Source organism: Xiphophorus maculatus, chromosome 11 (genome assembly GCF_002775205.1).
Source record: "Xiphophorus maculatus strain JP 163 A chromosome 11, X_maculatus-5.0-male, whole genome shotgun sequence".
Taxonomy (NCBI): Eukaryota; Metazoa; Chordata; class Actinopteri; order Cyprinodontiformes; family Poeciliidae; genus Xiphophorus; species Xiphophorus maculatus.
The window spans coordinates 13,475,173-13,495,003 of record NC_036453.1 but is presented as its reverse complement, the minus strand read 5'-3'; the positions used below and the strand labels follow the sequence as shown (position 1 = coordinate 13,495,003).

Here is a 19,831-nt window from a genome sequence, read left to right as displayed (position 1 = left end):
AAGAGTGTGTTCAAAATCAAACCAGTGGAGTGGTCAGAGGTTCCTTCAAACAAGTGGCCGTTACTTGAAGACAAAGTCAGCAGATTTTGGACGTGGTGAGGGAAATGGCTCGTTCTAGACATTTTAGTATGCTGCTTGGAGTGGAGAGGTGCAGAAAATGAGCTCGTCTATTTTAAAATGGAAACCAAACAGAAAGGTGTGGGAGACAACGGAAAACTATCACTTGGTAGGAAACAGTAGCAGAGAAGGTTTACAGTTCCCAGGGATATCTAAAAGCCCTGAGCTAAAGAGATTACAATAACTGACTGACTGACCTAAACAGGAGATTTTAGGAGCTAATAAAGTCCAGACTGATCGTTCTGGGTCCAGATGGCCCCAAAACACTGAACTCAGCCCACGGTTCACTGTGAAGCATGGCGGCTCAGCTATGATGTCATACAACGGTGTTGGGTCATGGATCAGGTTGAACACATCAAAATATCTGCGTTATGCTCCGAGCTGGGGGTCTGCAGCCTTTATGACCCCCACAAAATCTCATTTAGAACCACTTGAAGAAGGACAACTTAGAGTTCTTGATAAATATCAACCATGCAAGATTTGTCATTTTTAAAATACCCCCATCTTATTTGTACTTTTAGGTTTTTATGTAAAGAGAAACATAAAACTTTTGCGTAAAGAGCATGGATTCATTTTTTCATTGGGATGTTCATATTTGTAAAAAATTATGTAAAAAAAAAAAAATTAGCAAAGATTATTTGCAAAGCTATTACTGGCACTTTAATCATTCATTTGCACAAATTCAACGCAATTATTTCTTAATAAACTGAAAAGCTGCAAGACCTTCATTTGTTGTCAAATCTACATTTGAACGCATCAGTTGGTTCTGCCTAATCTTCACATTACATTACAGATTTAATCATTTTTACTTCATGTTTTGATGTGAAAGGGAAAGTCAATGTTTCTAGAGCATTTGCGTATACGTTTTAAGAAAAAAGAAAAGAAGGAGCTTTGTTGAGCTTTATTATTTTTTTACGTTTTGAACATGATGTGGGTGTCTGGTTCAGAGCTGATGGAACCAAACGGGAGTCGGCTCCTGAGGAACACCCAGCTGTTGCCAAAGAAACTCCACGTCTGGAGGGAGCCGATTTCCTATCTGGGCGTTGTTGTTCTCTGTGCATCCATTTTGAGAACACCAGACACTGTCACTGAGAAATGAACGCAGCAGATCTGCAGGATCCCCTTGGTTATTGACTGCTGGCACAGAATGAGGTTCCTTTTGTTGTTCAGGTTGTAAGTGTCAAAAAGAAGCCAAGATCCACATTGCCATCATGTGTGAAATCGCTCAGCCACGACAAACGAGGCGTCCAGTTACATGGCAGAGTGCTACCTGACATGCTATTGGCTGGCGTTTACAAAGCAGCCAATCGGGGACCACTGTTCATTTTTGCTTGACGTTGATTGGCTGAGATGAAGAAGAATGTCAGTAGTGCTGACAGATTCTGCTGTATTAATGTGGATGAATGTACATTTGGTGTATGAACTATTACAAAAGGCAGTTATAAGTATATTTAGAGCGCTCTCAAGTGTTTGTGGTTTCAGGGTCCAGCGTACAGTTTTGACATCTTGAGAAACATTTAAATGCAGCAGTAACATAAAATAGAACCTCAAAATAAAAATTAGCATGTGAAGCAGAAATACAGAATATAGCTTTTGTTCTAAATCATGCAGGGAAGTACAGGGTGTAACCTTTTCTACTGGCTCGTTACTTAATAACCTGCAGCTTTTTGATTTTCTGCTGCTCTGTTTCCTGTAGATGCATCTTTCTCTGCCTCTCTTCCACAAGGAGAAGCAGAGCTGGTCTGGTATTCCACCTCGCGCTTTAACTATATGCTTCTTTCCAGTTTGCAGTTCTTGAATTTGGATCTCCCAGTCGTGCGCACTGTAGGGTCATTGGCACCTCCATCCGCAGGCTGAAACCTGCTTTAAATCACACGCTGAGCTTTGATTATAAACTCCAACAGACAATTGGCCATTTTGTTTTCTGATCATGTAAATGATCTGCTTTGTCACCCTCAGATTTGAGACCCCTGATATTCGCGGGGGGTTAGGTATCACAATCGCTACCGAATAGCTGAAATCCATGCCAATAGCATGTCAAGCAAAGACTATGTGTAGGTATTTCAGCTTCCCAAGCTGCATTTTCTTTCGAATATTTTAGAAAAACTCCAGAATGATCTGCCAATAATTCACCTGACTACTGAAATGCGACTATGCTGGATTCCCTGCAGTTGGTGTTCTGTGGGTCTGCACCAGGATTTCCTCTGTGTGGCGCATGCCTGGAAAACCCTCAAAGGCAGGGAGAGAGAACCTTCTGACCAGGAGGAGAGAGAACCTCCTCAACTCTCCCCACATGACAGAGTTTGGTCTATTTCTACAGCTGAGTTTCACCATCTTATGAAAGAAGTCCATTTCAGCAGGTTGGACATGGAACCCTGTTCTTTAAGTCATTTCCATATCTCTTTGACCATGGCTGAGGGTTGGTAAATAAAAATCTTCTTCACCATGAAAAACAGGTGCAAGCCCTGCATGAAGACCCCAATCTATCTATGCATCCGACTATGACTTATGGACATGGCACCAAGTATTAAATATGTCACATATCCTAAGAAAGAAAAAGTTTCAAAAGTAGCATCAAAGACATAGTGTTGGAAAAAATCATAAAGTGAATATTTAAAATGTTCCGGACCAAAACACGTCAACAGAGAAGTCATCTCCAAAGATGATAGATGTCCCATTTAAGCCAGAGTCACAACATTACCCAGTCAATGCAGCCGTCGCCTAGCATGCACTTGTAATGCTGGACTTTTAATAATTTCACTGCTGATTTTTATCGGCTTAGTTTGCAAAGGGAACTCCTGAGGCAGCAGGCAGATATCACTGACGCCAGGAACCACCGCGACTATGTACGTTCAACCATTTCTTTTTTCCCCCCACACTGCTCAGCCTCGATGAGGAAACATGTGGCTGGATGCCGGCAAAGAGAAAGTGAACGTCAGCTCATTACTCCGTCAGGGACACTTTATATATGCATTGGGGGAGAAAAAAAAAAAGTGCTGCGTTGAGTTGGCTTGGAGAAGGCTAATGACCGTGCCCCGGGGGTCTCTTCTGAGCGTGGTATGAGGTTTTGGGGTTGTGCTCCGCCAGGGATATGCCTCCTCAACAGCTCTTTTTTGCGAGTTTCATGGAATGAGATGAGAAGAGCGTCAAGTGTGCTGGCTTTGGGATTGCACATGGCTTTTTTTTTTTTTGGTTTGTTTTTTGCAGATGATGTGGCTTTGTTTTTCTCTGGGGGGTTAGAAGGATGGTGGGGGGGGCATTGAGCCGTGGAGTGAGTCACAGGTGTAGGCGTTGAAGGACCTCATGGCCCTGCTTATAAGAGGGAGTGTGAGAATCAATAGACCACTGCTGCACTGCCCTTAAAGTGCACAGTGTGCTGTACTGTTTTTATTGAATCCTGGACTGAATCATGTCATTTACAGTAAAAATACAGATAAATATCTATCTACTATACACATGAGCAAGGAAAGAAAAGAAAAGCAAACATTTACACCTATGACTACTCTGGGTTACCAAAGAAATCATAATATGGTCTAAGGTGAATAAAAAATCATATTTGAATAAAATAAAAAGTAATTATAGTTTGCAGGATGCATGCAATATGAGTATCTGCTCCTTTTGTACATTGAATAAGTGCACAAAGTTGGAAACTGAAGTAACATAAGACAGTCTGGAATGTGGGGTGAAGGTAAGTAGAGCATAATACAGACACCCAACAACACAATCAGAGAATAAATAATCAAATTATATTTATCATCCCATGATTTGCATTAAAAAAAAAAGGCACAAGTCAAATTGTACAGAAATTGTTCTCATGAGGGGCAGACATGCACATCACTGAAATACAGAAAAACTACAAAGGTGACTCAAGAAGGCCTGGTAGAATAGAATACAATATGATTTATTGATCCCAGATGGGAAATTACTCATTTGTTAACAAACTACTCCATCCAAGATGTTAAATATTAAAGAATAAGAGCTCTGACAATTGTAACACATAGTGATTTTAGATTTGCTTCTAGTCTTTTTAAGCATTGGAGTAATTGTTTATCGGTTTGGTGACGGGTATGTCCTTTTTACTTGATGATTCATTTTATTTAGTTTGATTTTGTTAATGTTCGATATGGACTGCTTTTTTGTCTGATATAAAGATATTCAAAATAAAGATATTCACTTAGTAAATACAAATATAACTACAAGTGATATTTACGTTTGTATGTATGTTAATCAGGGCCGGCCCAAGCCTCCATGGGGCCCTAAGCGAAATTTGGTTTTGGGGCCCTCTAGTTCTGCTAACATTGTGGCCTGGCTGCAATCAGCAGTTCGACCATTAGATCATTCACACACCTGCTATAAACTTATTGCATATCTGGCAGTGCTGTTTACATTATAAACATGTATAATATAGGATACATTTATTGGCCAACTGATTTATCCACCAGTTGATTTCTGGGCGCCAATTTCCTTAATTTTGGGGGATCGTGATTGGCCGATATTTACATGTGAAGCCGATCTTATCCCCTAATCTTATCTTCGTCAGCAAAGGTTTAAAAATCAGCCTCTGTCCTCTTCTGCTCTGCAGTGAGAGGTTTGACTGACCGACCAGGTCAGGTCTGCATGTTTACAGTTAACAATATTCACCCCTCTGCTGCCAACTCAGTGACTTTCTTGCTATATTTAGCAACATTTCAGACAAAAAAATGTCATTTAAGCCAACTTCAAAATCGGCAAGTCAGGCTTTTTAAAGATCGGAAACTGGGGATCGGCCAGAAAACTGCAATCGGTGCAGCCCTACACACATATTCATGACATTTTTTGATTAAATAAATTTCTCTTAAGTATTACTCCAATAGCTAAAATTTAATTTATACCAGGTGAGTCTTTCTCCCCTGGAATGTGGATTGGTACCGGTACTGGACTGATTCTGAGCCTTCAAATGATTTTAACAGAAGTTTCACATAACTTAGAAGTTGATGTAAAAATAATGTTTGTTTAGCCACAAAATGATTATGCTGAACAGCAAACAACAAATCCCCAAGTACAGCATAGAGCAGCTCATCGATGTAGCAGCTACGTAGCCTGACGTAAAAACATTTTTGCTAGACGATGTCAAACATTGAGAAGTTTTAATTATTGTTATCAAACGTTATCAAACACGGCGTTTTGAAGCCAAAAATACCTCAGAAATATTCAGAGCCAACCATGAGAATCAACTCATTTAAAGTTTAAACTCAGTTTCACACAAACACAAAGACCCGAGCATAAATGTCTGGCTGTTGAACTGGACCGTTCCACGTCGCCATCAAGCTCATTTTCTATTAGCAGCTTTACAAATCTTGTACATTACATTAAATTACCAAGGCACATTAAAACAAACCTTTATCTTGGCTTTTTTCTATTCCTCCTCTTTCTTTTCTCCCTCCCTGAAGGATAAGTTCTTTTTGGAGACATCGTTTCGCTTATTTAACTTCTGACCAGATCTGTGGATGTTTGGACGCTCTCTGCACGGCAGCTCATGTTACCGGCGAAGCGTGCGGTACCTGCCGTAGCCACAAGGGGGCCCCAAGAGCAATTGATTTTATCTTTTTATCAAGAAATTAATATTTTCTACATACATTATCAAATATATATTATTGTAAAAACAAATCACTTCATAGTGAAGTTGTGTGTTTTTGATATAATGACAGAAATTATTACTAAAAAAATAATAATCAGCTCCAGTGAGGGGGCCCCTTAGTGGCCCTAAGCGGCTGCTTAGTTTGCTTATGCCTTGGGCCAGCCCTGATGTTAATGTTGTGTTTTCTACATAACACGGTAGTTTCTACGTAAGCATTTAGTCTCTTTTGTCATTGCTACATTAACCTGTAATTTTCAGGTTGAATAGCTGTTAGTTGTTAGTTTGTAGTTTCTGAGGTTGATGTCAAGTTTCTTCAAAGACCTGGAGCTTTTCTATGTGCTTTTAGTACCAACAACAGCCTGCAGTTTCTACAGTAAACTGTAGCTTGTGTTAGCCTCTACTTTCTATGTCAGCTTGGAATTTCAATACTGACTAACAGTTTCTAAGTTAGCTTACTGTAGTTGTAATTTAACTGGAGTTTCCACACTGAACTGACATAATCCTCTCTGTCTACTTTAGCCTCTAATTTCTACATTAACCTGTCATTTCACTGCCTTGTGGTTTATGTGTTAACTTGTAGTTTGTACTGAACATCCACTAAGAGTAATGATACCATATTTGTTGTAGTCCATTGCTAACATCTGACATTTTTAACTTAAAAAAAAAACTACACTACTGCACTGCATATTACTGCCAGAGCAGTCAGAGGAGCTATTAACTTCTTACAAAACACTAATAGGATGCTTAACCACTACACTGCTTTCAAAGTCAATATTTAGGTCTGGAAAAGACATTGCTCCTAATTTATCATCATTTCCAAATCTGGTGTTTCCTCAAACTTCTTTCTCCAAGCAAGAAGAAAGGGGGGAAATGATCTAATTTAGCTGCTCACAGCTTTTTAATTAGTCGTTGCCCACTTCCAGCCCCGAATGAGAACAGCTCTTCTGAATGCCCGGTGAATTCTTCCTGCCAACATGCAGGTGCATCTCAATAAATAGGACCATCATCAAAAAGCACTATTTATTTCAGAAATTGATTTCAATAAGCAAAACTCATTTTAAAAGCAGCAGTCCTGTGAAAAAGACTGTATTTGTTTTTTTTTTCCTGTTTTTTGCTTTTTTCCCCTCATGCTTAAATCTTGATGATTAAACATTTGAGTATGTTTTCAGTACAACCTGAGAAAGTACATTTTCTTAAATCATGATTTAATTTATTGAATGAAGATGTTTCCACACCAAACTGGCACCTAAGTGGGAAAAGTAATTACTGCTAAGCCTAATAACTGCTTGTGCCACCCTTCATACAACAGCTACCAAGTATTTTACGATGCTTGGCGATGAGAGTTTTAGGGTTCTGTGGAGGACTTCGCCCCACTTTTCTTTTCAGAGTTAATTTAATTCAGTCGGACTGAAAGGTTTTCCTGCATGAACAAGCTTTATGCAGTCGCGCTACAGAAAATTATGAAAGCATTTAATTGCCAGGACTAGGAAATAAATGCAGTATCCTGTAAGATTGAAAAACTTTCTTGTAATAACAAGATGGACAATGTGGTTCAAATGAGAACATCTGAGTTTAATGTCTTGTAACAGGAAAGCTCCTCATGTTAACAAAAAAAAAAAAATACATGTTTTGCTGTTACGACGTTACATTTAATTTAAACAAGAACATATTTTGGTTTTAATAAAAAAAATACATTTGCTTATGAGAAGTTTTATTTGAATACCAGAATATAAATACTCCTCCTGAATTTATTTCCAAAAGTTCCGGCAGTTAAATGCATCCATAGAAACTCAAACAGACTCACGCTAAAAACAGACTTTGACTAGGTCACCGCAAAACTTTCATGTTTTTCAGGATTACCTGCAAGAAAGCCAGTGAGGATTCATCACTCCATCAATTTCAGCAAGCGACTCAAAAGAGCAGCCCCAGCCATCACACTGCCACCACCATGTTTGACTGACAGTGATGTTCCTTCTACCGTTTTACAGACACAAACGCCCAAAAAGTTCCACTCTCATCAGTCCAAAGAATATTTTCCCAAGTTTTGGGAAATCATGAAGACATTTTTTGGTGGTCAATGTGAGACAAGTATTTGTGTTCTTTTGGATATTTATGCTCAGTCTCTCTTGTATTGTTGGATGATGAACTCTGACCTGGATCCTGGATGAGTCACCTTGAGTAACATAGGTAGACCCGCCGATTCCGGAAAGGCTCTCCATAATCGGCTCCATTAGTAAATAATCACTGGTTCTCTGGAGATCCTTTGAAATGTTTTCGTAACTACTTCAAGTAGTTTGCAAAACTGAACAGAAAGCACAACCACTGTTAAATCATGATTTAATAAAAGGAAAAGTTATTATAATATTTTCACATTAAGCCAGGTTGGTTTGGATAGAGATCATCATTTCCAAACTGCTTTGTCAGATTTTGTGTATATATATATTCGTACATACATATATATATATATGTACGAATAATTTTACTGAAATGCACCTGCATGACAAAATGCCATAATAATTTTCCATAATGGTGGAATGCAAAAAAAAAAGAAAAGAGTTACTCACTCCCCCCATGTAGCTAGCAAAGGCTTAAATGTAAATATTTCCCCTCAGATTAATTTCAGAACTGTACGCATTATATAAGCGCGTCCATGTCGAGCAGCTGGGAGCAGGAGGCTGTGGAAGTAGAACCTCCCTCCTCGTCCGCATCTCATTAAGCGAGTCCCGCTGTAGGTGAAGCTGCCTCGCGCTGCCATTCGGAAGCAGGTGTCCAACATGGCGAACGCTCGCAGCGGCTCTCTGGCGACTATTCTCTTTCTCTTCGCGTTTCCAGCGGCTCTTCACAAAGGTAGGACTTTTTCTGCTTGTGCGTGGACGGAGGACGCCCTTTGTTCCCGCATTTCCGCGGATTCGGTGGAGTGTCATTTTAGTAGCTTTTTTTGGGGTCTTTTTTTTTTTTTTTTTTTTTTTTTTTGTGGGAAGTCGTCCGCGGCGGAGCGGTTTGGATTCAGCTGAGATGCTGTTCACCAAGTAGGAGAACATGTGTAAAGTTGAAGCTCTGAGCAGAACAGGGCAGGTTTGGGTGTTTTTTGGCGTTGCAGAGGCGCTGCCCAGCCGATACATCACTTTGGACCGCTCACCATTTGACTGGAGGCTGAAACCGCGTCTCCCTCCTTCACCACCACCGCTGGGAACTGCTTTAAGAAAAATAAGTGTTAGAAAAGAGTAACTTATATTTCCGCGTGATGTGAGGACACACGAACCTGCTTGTTTATGTGCATGGTCGCATTGTTGCCGTTTCTGTCCCGGAGGTTACTTTGTGGCGTGTTGTGAACGGACAGAGCAGCAGTGCGTGGAAACTCCTCTATGCTGCGGCTTCAGCGTGTCAAAGCGGAACTCCATAAGCAACTTTGTTCATTTAACTTGTTTCAACCGACTCGGAAATTTCTCCCGAGTATTTTGTTTGGATACTCTGTGGTGACAACAATGCGCATGTCTTTATTAATTCGGCGCAAATACATGCTGCAAATCGGCATGCTTTGTAATTATTTTCTGGATTTAATGTTGAGATGGCGCCAGGTCAATTCCAGTCTTCCTATCCCGATATCTTACCTACCTTCCCCAATTATAGCTTATCAGTTTGTTTTTCTCTGCGGTGAAACATTCCTCTCTATTATGGAAACAATTATTTAATAGAAATATCGAAATTTAGTTAAATATTTTCTGCTCTGCTTTTATTTATTTGCGTTTCTGATTCTGGTGTGAGCTGCTTTACCCTCCTGATCAATTAAATAAAAATAACTGCTGGATTATTAGAGTCGCTCAACGAGATTTATTTGCAAAAATTATAAGTATGTTACAAAAAAAAAAAAAAAAAAAGTACGAAACACCCGTGGCACTTCGTACCAGAGAAGAAACGTGCGCGACTAAATTGTGCGAAATAGAGAGGAGGGGGAGAGAGGATTACGAAATAAACAGCAGAACTCGGTGAGTTGGGTTTGGAGTAGCCGAGTGGATGCATGCGTTGTGAAAGTAAAATCATTTCCACGGAGATCCAGGTCACATCTAATAATTAAAAAAAAAAAAAAAAAAAAAAAAACCCCGGAGTAGTTTGAGAGTTCATTCCACCGCAGGTGGGTTTGCGGGGGAAAAAAACATCGAAGCTTCCTGAGTTGGAAGGTTTCAGGCAGCGGATGGGCTTCAGTTTGAGATGCGACAGGCTTTCCCCGCTGCTGCTGCTGCTGGTGTGATCCGTGCAGAACAGCTTCGCGGGCTCAGCGTCTCTCCCAGCTGATCTCCAGTGTGGTTCTGCATTGAAACAGCCGGTCGGTGCAGGCGGTAAATCATCAACTTAAAGGCTTCGGGGCTGCTCTTCATGACAGAAGCCCCAGCCTCTCCAGTGGTGAGAATGACAGGGCAGGCAGATGTTTGTCACATTGTGGATTATCCACAAGGCTTAATCCAGTTTTATCCACTGAAACGGGAAATGGATGCAGAGCCGTGTTTCCCTCTTCTCTCCTCGGAGCGAGTCAGTGAATGAGTGAAAAGCAGCAGAGAGAGACTGAGTCTGATCTGCTCTACCTTCATGGTAATGGCTCCACTGATTTCACACAGAACTCTGGGCACTCTGGCACAAAGCGTATCAATTATTCACCTCCAGCTGCATACTCTGAGATCACATTGTGCCCGTGCATTTACAGCCTGCTGTTTCCTTTTTTCCCCTCCCTCATACGAAGATGTGAAAGCCGAGGTCACAATCCATCGTCCAGCTGTCATTACTGTCCATGCAGCTAATCTGGAAGCAGGTTCCATTCCGGCCACCATTCAACCTCAAAAAAATAAAATGAGATGGGTGGGCGTGGCTTATTCTATTTCCTGGAGGAAAATGCAGGGAAATGACCCAGAAGTAAACGTATACTTCTGTATTTGTTCTATTTAGATCACTAAAAGGATTGACAGGGGCTCCCACAAGTGTTAACACATGTAAAAACAAACAAACAAAAAAAAAAAATACATTTGCCAAAGGGAAATGTGTCAATTTCAAACAAGTTCTTGTTTTTTTTTTCAATAAAAAATGTTGACACTAGGTTAAAGTTTTTATTTAAAATTTTTTTTTTGAAAATTGGTTTACTTTGCAAAACAAATGGAAACCTTTTTTTTTCTTTTTTTGCATCACACTGATCAACAACCGGGTGTTGCCACTGGCAAAAACCATGAAGAAGAAAACAACAGGAAGTAGTTGAAGGAAGATGACGTGGCATGTTTTTAATAACTTACCGCTTGAACAAACTTATTCACATGTGATTTTAATTGCTTGTTTAACGCAAACGCCACAAAATGTTTTTCGAGATTAGCGGGACGTTGACAGTTTTTGACATATTTTTAATGGGAATGCAGCTACGTTGGAGAAGACCCATAGAAATCCAACAGTATTTGGTAGCCAGTGGGATCCCGGTATTCATGGAGGTTAGGGACCACAACCATGTGAAATCTGAGAATTCCTTTAAAACACAACTAAGAACACGCAGATAAACCAGCTCTAATGTAATAAATCTGCTGCAGTTTCCTTGTTGTTGGGCTCAGCCATCAGCTGATACTTACACAAAAAACTGGTCTCATCTACTTCCACACAGGTCTGCACCTCAACTTACAACTGATTATTATAATAGTTCAAAAACAAAAAAATATCTTAATAGGCATAGTGGAAACGCCTCACTACCACAGAAGCTAACATCTGGGGTCTTCCTTAGCTTCGCTCTTCGGGTTCAGCCAATTGATGCCAAGGGAAATGAATGGTGTTCCTGGATTAGTTACTTTGCAAAAGTCCGCAAATGGCATTTCAAGTGGCATTGTGCCACTTATTTCTGCTTCCCATCTGCATTTTCTTTGGAATAGTTAAATGCACGCTACATAAAAGTCTGTCAAATTACACAAATAATTTGCACAGAAAAATCTTTGATTTTGGGAATGTGTGAATACTAAACTGTGACTAAGTGGGGGTTCGCTGTACACCGTTTCACTCATTGAGGCTGGACCACTGAGCTAGGAGTACTTTCTATAGTACGGTTTATGAGAACTTTTGTTCAAAGTTAATGACGGCAACAACAGCTCCATCAAGACGCCGCTAAAGACAGAAACATTTAATCAAAAATTATTTTTATGTTTAAAATAAAAACAACTATTAAACAAAGTTAACTTTTATGTCAGTAGTTGTGTACAGGAGAGAGACAGAAGCACAGCAGCAGCTCCTTCTGTGATTCTGTCCAGGAAAGAGAAATGGATAAACGGCAAAGCACTCCACCAGGACTATTACACAAAGACTCATATCTCACATTCGTCAATTTACACAACAAAAATGAAACGCTGAGATAAAATGCTCACAGTAGAGCCTTTGCTTGGCCAGAGCCAATAACAGGAGAACTCACAGAGATATTTCTGTTCCAGCAGGTCTCGGGTTAAAAATACCCAAATTGCATTCATGAGTTTTGCTTCTATATTACATTAAAGTTTAAGTAGGCTTTCACTTTCTTCCCTAATTTCCCTACCCTAATGAATTATGAATTCATATATTCCTTTCAAGTGTTATTTGACTCTAGTACAAACTATAGAACAAATATAGATTCTAATCTAGCCCCTCTTCATTTTACACGTGTCTATATTACTATAAGTGAAAGGTATGTGATTTAATCTTTGTGCGGTGCCTTTGAATGAATATTAAGTGGAGTAGTTCTGCAGCTTATCGGCTTACAGCAACAGGAGACGCTGCTTTCCAGGTGTTGAGTTATGCTAACGCAGCATTCCCGCCAATCAGCTTATTGGGACTTGAAGCTCCGGTGGCGAATCCACCAATTATCCCAACAAGCACAGACCGTGTCGTGTTGTGGCCGTGCGGAGCTTGTTATGGCGTCTGCACAGCAGTATTGTTATCTGCTGACCTGATGATGGCCCTCATCGTGTTTTACACGCTGCTTTCTGTTTGATCTCAGATAGTTATTAGATTTGGATAAGAGCGTTAGTAATGCCTCGTGTGTAGATGCAATCTCTGGCTGATAATCCAACATGTCTGCCGCTGATGGACGCCGAGACGTGTTTACCACTCGCATGCCGTCGTCTGCTCCTGAGAACATGGGCTAACCACAGGAAGTGGATCCCGATGGAGCCGTGTAGTCCGTTTGGACCCGATCCTGCGGTTTTATGCAGACATTGTTGTCGCACCTTTTTCTCAGATATACAGCCCGCCGTACAGCTAAGCAAATGGATTAATTTGGAGCGCAAAGCCTTGATTAATGCATGGCTGACAGCTTGATTTATACTGAGTACATTTCTGCTTTCTGGACTGCTTTCTTATTTTTTATTTACCGCTACATTACCGCTGACATATAAACTGAGGCTGCATGATCTGTCAGCTTCACATTCCTTAATGTGGTGATTGATTGACTATCCTCAACTGTAAACAGAACTCAGGGATAATAGAAGAAACCGTTGGGCTCTTTGGAGATGCTGAGATGTCTGAGGAAAAAAAAAAACCCACTCCATTTATTGGTTTTCTTTTAGGATTCATACTTTTACTGCTGCGTCTACCATGGGATGTTTTACTCCAACCATGCATCAGTTTCAACCTGCCTTGGTGAGACTTACTGTCTACTTTGACAACCGATTATTGAAACCAATTTTCTGTAATCAATACATGGTCTGTTGTAAGGAAATGTGGTTATCCCAATGAATGAATAAATAAAAGCTGATGAGCAGCGGTTTAGTTCATGGGGTGGGAATGGTTTGCTAAGTGGGAAGTTGAAAACGGAGCAACTTTCCTGCGGTACGTTCAGCCTTGCTGTCAAAGTTTGCTCTCCTGCAATCACGTTTTTGTAAACATTCATATTCCTTTTAATATTTTAGCTATCTCCTGAAAGATGCCTGACATTTCCAGTCACAAACATATTGGTTGAATGAAAGTGGTTTTGAAATGTTTTTAGAGAAGTCTTGCAGGTCTGACTGTGAGAACAGATGGGTTATCCAGAGTGAACTTGGTCATTCTCTCGCAGGTCTGCTCATGTTAGGTTGTAAACACACCAGGATGGTGCTACATTTGAAAGTGTAGACTGTGTAAAGGTCTGCATTTACAACACGGTCTACAAATTTGTGGAGTTTGAAGTATTTTCCAAATGTGGGTAAAAACGGAAACATGTTTAGTATTTCAAGTCTTTTTAAAAGTTGTATTCTTGAATCTCTTTATTCCATCTTTATTCTTTCCTGTAGCTAGTTTGTGTAGCTTCCATAAAGTCTGACCTTTTTAAGAAATGTTTGCCATAGCTTTAGCAAACTTTAGAATTTGTGCTTTAGGAATTGAGGAGAAGAGTCCAAATTGGACATAAAAATGGAGCTCAGCCCAAACGACTTATTGAATTTGTCCTTTATGCTTTCCCTCCCCTCTTTAAGGTGATAATAAACATATAGAGTCTCTGTGGGTGAGGCGTTTTACTGCCTCAGTGCTAAGTGTTGAGGAGCTGAGGCTTGAGACGATGCAGCGCGGTTCAGATGACGATCTGCTCTCTGAATCTCTCTAACTCTTAGTAAAGATGAGTTTTACTGCGGAGCCGGGCTCCACTCTGCAGAGCTGCAGTCCAGGAACAGTTCACAGAATTTACACAACCAATCTTTCCATTACAGGAAAATAAACCCTGACTTTGAACTGTTTTTTTTTCCCCCCCCCTTTGTATCATCATGATGCTCAGTCAGAAAGCAGCCAGCCTTTCTGACAGAGGAACCTTCCGGCGTGGTTGTGGCTCAGCTAGGACCCCCCCGCCATGATGGAAACAGGTGTGGAAGTGGACGTGCTCTCCTTCTGAACCCCTGCTGCAGCCTCTCCTGCTGTAATGAAGAACAATGGCTGTATTCCTGAAGGGGGGGGCGGACCCCCAGTGACCCGCGCCATGCTGCCCTGTCAGTCTCAGAGCGACGGCGATGGCAGGCCAACAGATGACTGCTGGGTCACATCTGGCCTCCCTGCACTTAGTGTAATCAAAGGGAGAAAAAAAGCTTTATGGCCTACTTGTTAGTGAGCCGCCAACTGATGGGATGTCAAGTAAGCACCCTCCAATTCGAAATCTCTTGAGGGATTGGAGGGGGTGGGGAGCAAAGGAGGGGCGTGGGCAGCAATCTGCCACACTGACAGCAGCTAAGGTGCTGCTCGGTGCAGTGAAACAACCGGACCATGAAAGCAGCAAAAACCAGCCAAATCAGAGTCATTATTCACTGTTTATGCTCATATTTACAAAACGGTGATGCCTAAAAGGTGAATGCAAATTCTATTCACTTCTAAAGAGTTGCTTTGTTGAGGCCTGTGGCTAGCATATAGCAAATGCAGATAAGTAATAAAGAATCCTGCAGGGCTGGGGATTGTTTATTCATAGATAAAAGGTAACACATGGAATATGCTCTGTATTTTCTTTCCCTGTTATGTAATAACCAGCTTTACTTTGTGCACATACATAAATTCCCAGGCTGAGCTGAGGCCGTTCATTTTCTGATAAGAAGCTGTTCTACAGGTTGTAGACGTGGAATTAAAAACAGTCGGCTCTTTGGAGCTTAACGCACATTTGATACGAAAAGCAAAGATATTCCAGCCTCGTTTCTTTTACAGTCTGAATGGGTCTGTAGATGCTGGACTGGGTGGTGTGTGGGGTACACTGTGACAGGTGTTGACGCCCCCTACTGCCCACCTTCGCTGGTGGAATTGGGGAACTGTATGAATGTTTGACTTGCTCAAAATTTGAAAGATTTTCAACCAGATGAAAACATTTTTTTCACTGCGTTTCAGCAAAGATGACCTGAGTAAATAAACAACCTCCAGAGCCCAGACCATCACACTACCACCACCATACTTGACTCCAGGATGATATAAAGTGCAATTTCAGATTTTCTTTTTCTGACTTTAATTTATTTATTTTTATTTTTTCACCCGTTCTTAGCATATTTTAAAAAAAGGGGGTTTTAAATGTGCCTGAATTCAAAGTCCAAATAAATACAAGCTGTAAAACAAGATGATCGGGGCCTGGAAGGCTGACATCACGCCCAACTATGGAAGCCCAAAGAGTCTTTGCACGTCATGCATATGAATCCATGTGTATTTATGATGCACACTGCGGCCGTGTTGACAGGAATGTCTGGATTAGAAGCTCAGAACCTTTTGCTGGTGTCTGCCAGGTTGTGACGCTGCTGCCATGGACTGCTTTTCTTACAGCTCTGACACAAACGACTGGGTTAAATCATAAAGATGTATTACACAAGTTACACTGGTAATTCTGGCTCTTTGTGGAAAATGCAGTAAACCTGATTAAAGTCACTGCATTAATCAGGTTTTTTTTTTTTTTCTTTTTGCCTTCTTACGTTTTTTTATTGGCTTGCTAACTTTAGCAGCTGGAATCCAGTTCATTTCCTTCTGGCCTCACAGTACTTCAAAACAAACCTTTAATATGAACTCATTAAATGAGATTGATGTTGTAATATTGGCAAAGCCCGGCTCCTATCAATCAGTCACTCAACTGTTACCCCGATTTCATCAGCGAGCTGTCAGCTGGAAACACATCCAGGCTTCTGAGATCCTCCTCAAAAGCAGCTTGGTTTTTTTGTTTTTTCTTTTCTTTTTGTTTTCTAAAGAAGAAACAGTTTAGAGGAAAAAGCAGAAACTAAAAAGGGCCTTTTACTGTGAAGCACACAGGAGCCCTGGCAGCATCAGAGGGCCGCTGCAGGCAGGTGGTTTGGTCCTCTGCATCCGACACCAAGGAGCAGCCCATCCACATCTCCACCACTGAGGGATAACATTTACTTTGAGAAAATGTGTTTTCTTTTTTTTTTTATTTTATACTAAAGGTTATGAATTCTTTAAAAAGTGTGAATTAATAATAAATTCAATGTGTTGGAATAAGATGCTAAATAAGATTCATGTTATACAGATTTTTTGCATACATGGAGGTTTTAAATTTACATTTTGGAGGAAAAAATTGTCTCAAAGCACTGGGAAATGTATTTCTGGAAAAATCTCATCCTTTCAACTGGGAATTTTTTTTTTTTTTAAACTTGTATAGTTATTGAGAGAAGCATCCCATATTATTGTTATAAAACATAAAGTCTACTAATGTGATGGTAAATACCAAGGAATGAGACTTTGATGATCAGTACAGTGAATCACTGTTTCAATTTCTCTGTGGACTATGACTCCAAATTATTTGTTTGAAAATTTGCATAATTCAGTGATTTAATTTTTTACTCGTAGTGCATATATAAAATATTGAGCTTGAGAAGCTGACATTATCCAGACAGAATGTTACTTGACACGTCATTGGCTGGTGTTTGCAAAGCAGCCAATCCAGGAGCGGCATTTATTTTCTTGACGCTGAACTCCCAAAAGCAGAAATAAGGAAGAGATATTAACTTCTGCAGTAGTGCCGAGATGGTTTCCACTGTGCATATTAATGCATATTAAGCCATATGAATTATTGAAATAGTGTTTTTAGAGTGGGTCTCAAGTATTTGTGGATTTTAACTAGTTTATTTTAGTGGTAATGCTAATAAGTTTTGTATATCTACTTTAACCAAAAACGGGACAGATTAAATTTTCATTCCAGGTCTTTGTTTTTATACAGTTACTATGAGAATCCCATATTGGCTCATGTTTAGACTTCCATTGGTTGCCTAATGAATCATTTTGACCAATCAGCCACATCCTCTACAAGTGCAGTTCGCTTGTGGGATAACTGTGATTTTGCTAAACCTGGTTAGGTATAGCCTAAGAATTTCAGACAATTCCAAACATAGTTCATTTGTCAAAGCAAAGAGTTCAAATCCATTGAATTTGCTTTGCTTGCGTTACAGATCTGTTGGCAACATCTCAGCGCGGGGCGCCATCAAAACGATGTTGGAGGCGTTTGTGCCAAAGTGACAGTTTGTTCAAAGCCTCAGGATTAGTGTTTATGATCTGCAGACGGAGCCTGTTAAAGTTAAACAGCCCAGCCATGTTTGTTATGATTTACATATTTTATGTGTGTCCTCCTGGACCTCTATGCATACCATGCCTAGTCATATGGGTTGTTAAGATGCTCTAATTGCAGGTTTACATGGTTGACAAAACTAATCTGACGTCCCATGTGAGCCATTGTCGGGTCACAGCATGGAATATTTTGCGTGCCAGTTTGTGCAGACCATAAGCAGTCTTTGATTGTCCATTTTCCTCCCAGTTTGAGGCCTCTGTCATCTTCGCTCTGCTCTGGAGTCGCAGGGAGGCGTCGCTTGCTGTAATTGGGCCCATTTCGCTCGCGTCCATTGACACGACGGCGGATTCAACAATGGACGAATAAAGGAATCAATGTGGATGATTTGAGCTTTCAAGCAAACAAACAATACAGCTGGCGTTGTGCTGTAATCATCGGAGGGGAAATGAATGCCCTTCTGAAAACAATGCAGGTATGCGGCGCCGCATGAGCCCGTCTTCCGTTTTCCATAACGCTCCGGCTTGTATTACATTTCAGTGAGTGTGCGTCTGATGAGACCCTTCAGGCTGTTCCACTGTCTCCCGTGGAACAGGATCATGTCTCCCCACTGTGCTCAGCTCCGTCCTTTGTCTCATCTATTGTAACCCTGTCTTGACTGATACATTCTGCTCTAACACCAGACAACCACAGCACAATAACAAACCGTCTCATTTTCTTTGTGTCCTATTCGGAGGATGCGGAGGAGAAATGGTAGTGACTGGGGAACAATGCGGCGCTCCTTTGATCAGAAGCTGTAGATTGGAAGGATGTAAAGTACAGATTAATTTCATTTAGTGCCGTAATTTGATTTCCTTCTCTAAGAAAAGATCACAGCTCCCTTGGGTTATTTCCTTTTAACTGTGAGCTATTCAGACGACACAGTGCGGTTCCTCATCACAGGAACCAATGACATCTTTTGACACTGTAGAGCCGGGTAGTCCGCGTTCCACAGTAATACTTGTTAGAGTAAAATAGGATAATTGTGTTAACCTTGTGACTAACAGTGCTATTTTAATCTCTATTAGCAGTAAAGCTCTCCACTCTCATCTCCGTACTGTATGTGTGTTTCTTTCATGAAACCGGATCAGAGATTCAATTTTCTTCTCTTTCCATGTTGTGAAACAGTTGAAGAGTAACTGCAGTAATTTAAATGACATTAGTGTATATTAGGTGAGGGGAGTTTTTCAGCATAACCCGGATTGATTTTACTTCCCTCAGAGCTGGAGCTCTGGCCGCTCCCGTTGCCAGATAATATAAAGAAACAGCTGAAAATAAATGACGGCTTGGCGTCTGGAAGAGCTTCTTCTGCCCAATCAGTGTGTTCGTCATTTAGAAGTGGAGGAACTGGCAGTGGCTTTCTGATCGATGGTGAATAAAGCGAGGGATCCTTTCTAACTAGGAGGAGTTTTTCTGACTCATCCTAAAGGAACAGCCGGCACAACTGTCTGACCCGCTGCTTAAAGCTGACCTTTTGAACTATTCTATTACATCTGAGAGGCAACAATTTAAAGTCATTTTAGTCTACTTAAAGTTTACTGTAAGGACAAACGGCTGTATGACTCGAATAAAATATCTACCCAGAGGAGGTCAGTCAGTTATTTTGGTTTGAAGAGGATTCATAATCTGTCTGAAGCTGTTTTATGAGATTCCTCTGGTCCAATTGGTGTGAAGAATCCAGATAAATGAGAACATAAATCAAGAATGAGTTTTCAGCACCAAATAAGCATACATGAGTTAGTAGTACATGGTGTGCTGGTACCAAATGGAAATGGGACAAAGTCAAAGTGTGCCCAGAACTATTCTACTGATTTATGATACTATAGTTAATATTTTCGTTCACATTACCATCTGTAAAACTTTTGAAATGACTTTTGAATAATGCTCAGAATAAGATTGACATAAACTTGTTGCTCCTTGGTATAAAATGTTGAATTGTCTTTCTAATTTTTTTTTTCATTAAAGGTATTTATTATATTAAAACAAAAATATTTTCAGTCAAGTCAAATCTTTAAGAAAATGGACGCTGTAGTCCAGGTCTGTTACTTAAACGTGGGGAAAATATCCAGATGTGT

General features: G+C 40.5%; 1 protein-coding gene and 1 long non-coding RNA gene across 5 annotated transcripts in view; one reads left to right on the top strand and one right to left on the bottom strand.

The window, feature by feature from the left end:
- The first annotated feature begins 8,373 nt into the window (after positions 1 to 8,373).
- The window catches only part of LOC102219342 (cell adhesion molecule 1-like), a 388,017-nt gene continuing 376,559 nt past the window's right edge, over positions 8,374 to 19,831 (top strand). The window contains exon 1 of one of the 4 annotated variants that reach the window (XM_023342782.1): positions 8,374 to 8,581. In XM_023342782.1, the coding sequence (XP_023198550.1) occupies positions 8,509 to 8,581 (73 nt within the window). In that variant the 5' untranslated portion in view covers positions 8,374 to 8,508. The remainder of the gene's footprint in view (positions 8,582 to 19,831) is intronic. The other 3 variants (XM_023342783.1, XM_023342784.1, XM_014472620.2) reach the window with 3 other exon arrangements.
- On the bottom strand, positions 8,676 to 9,586 carry LOC111610138. Its single transcript, XR_002753510.1, has 2 exons — positions 8,997 to 9,586; positions 8,676 to 8,930 (listed from the first exon to the last, which is right to left on the bottom strand). It is a non-coding gene; the product is annotated as an uncharacterized LOC111610138 (long non-coding RNA).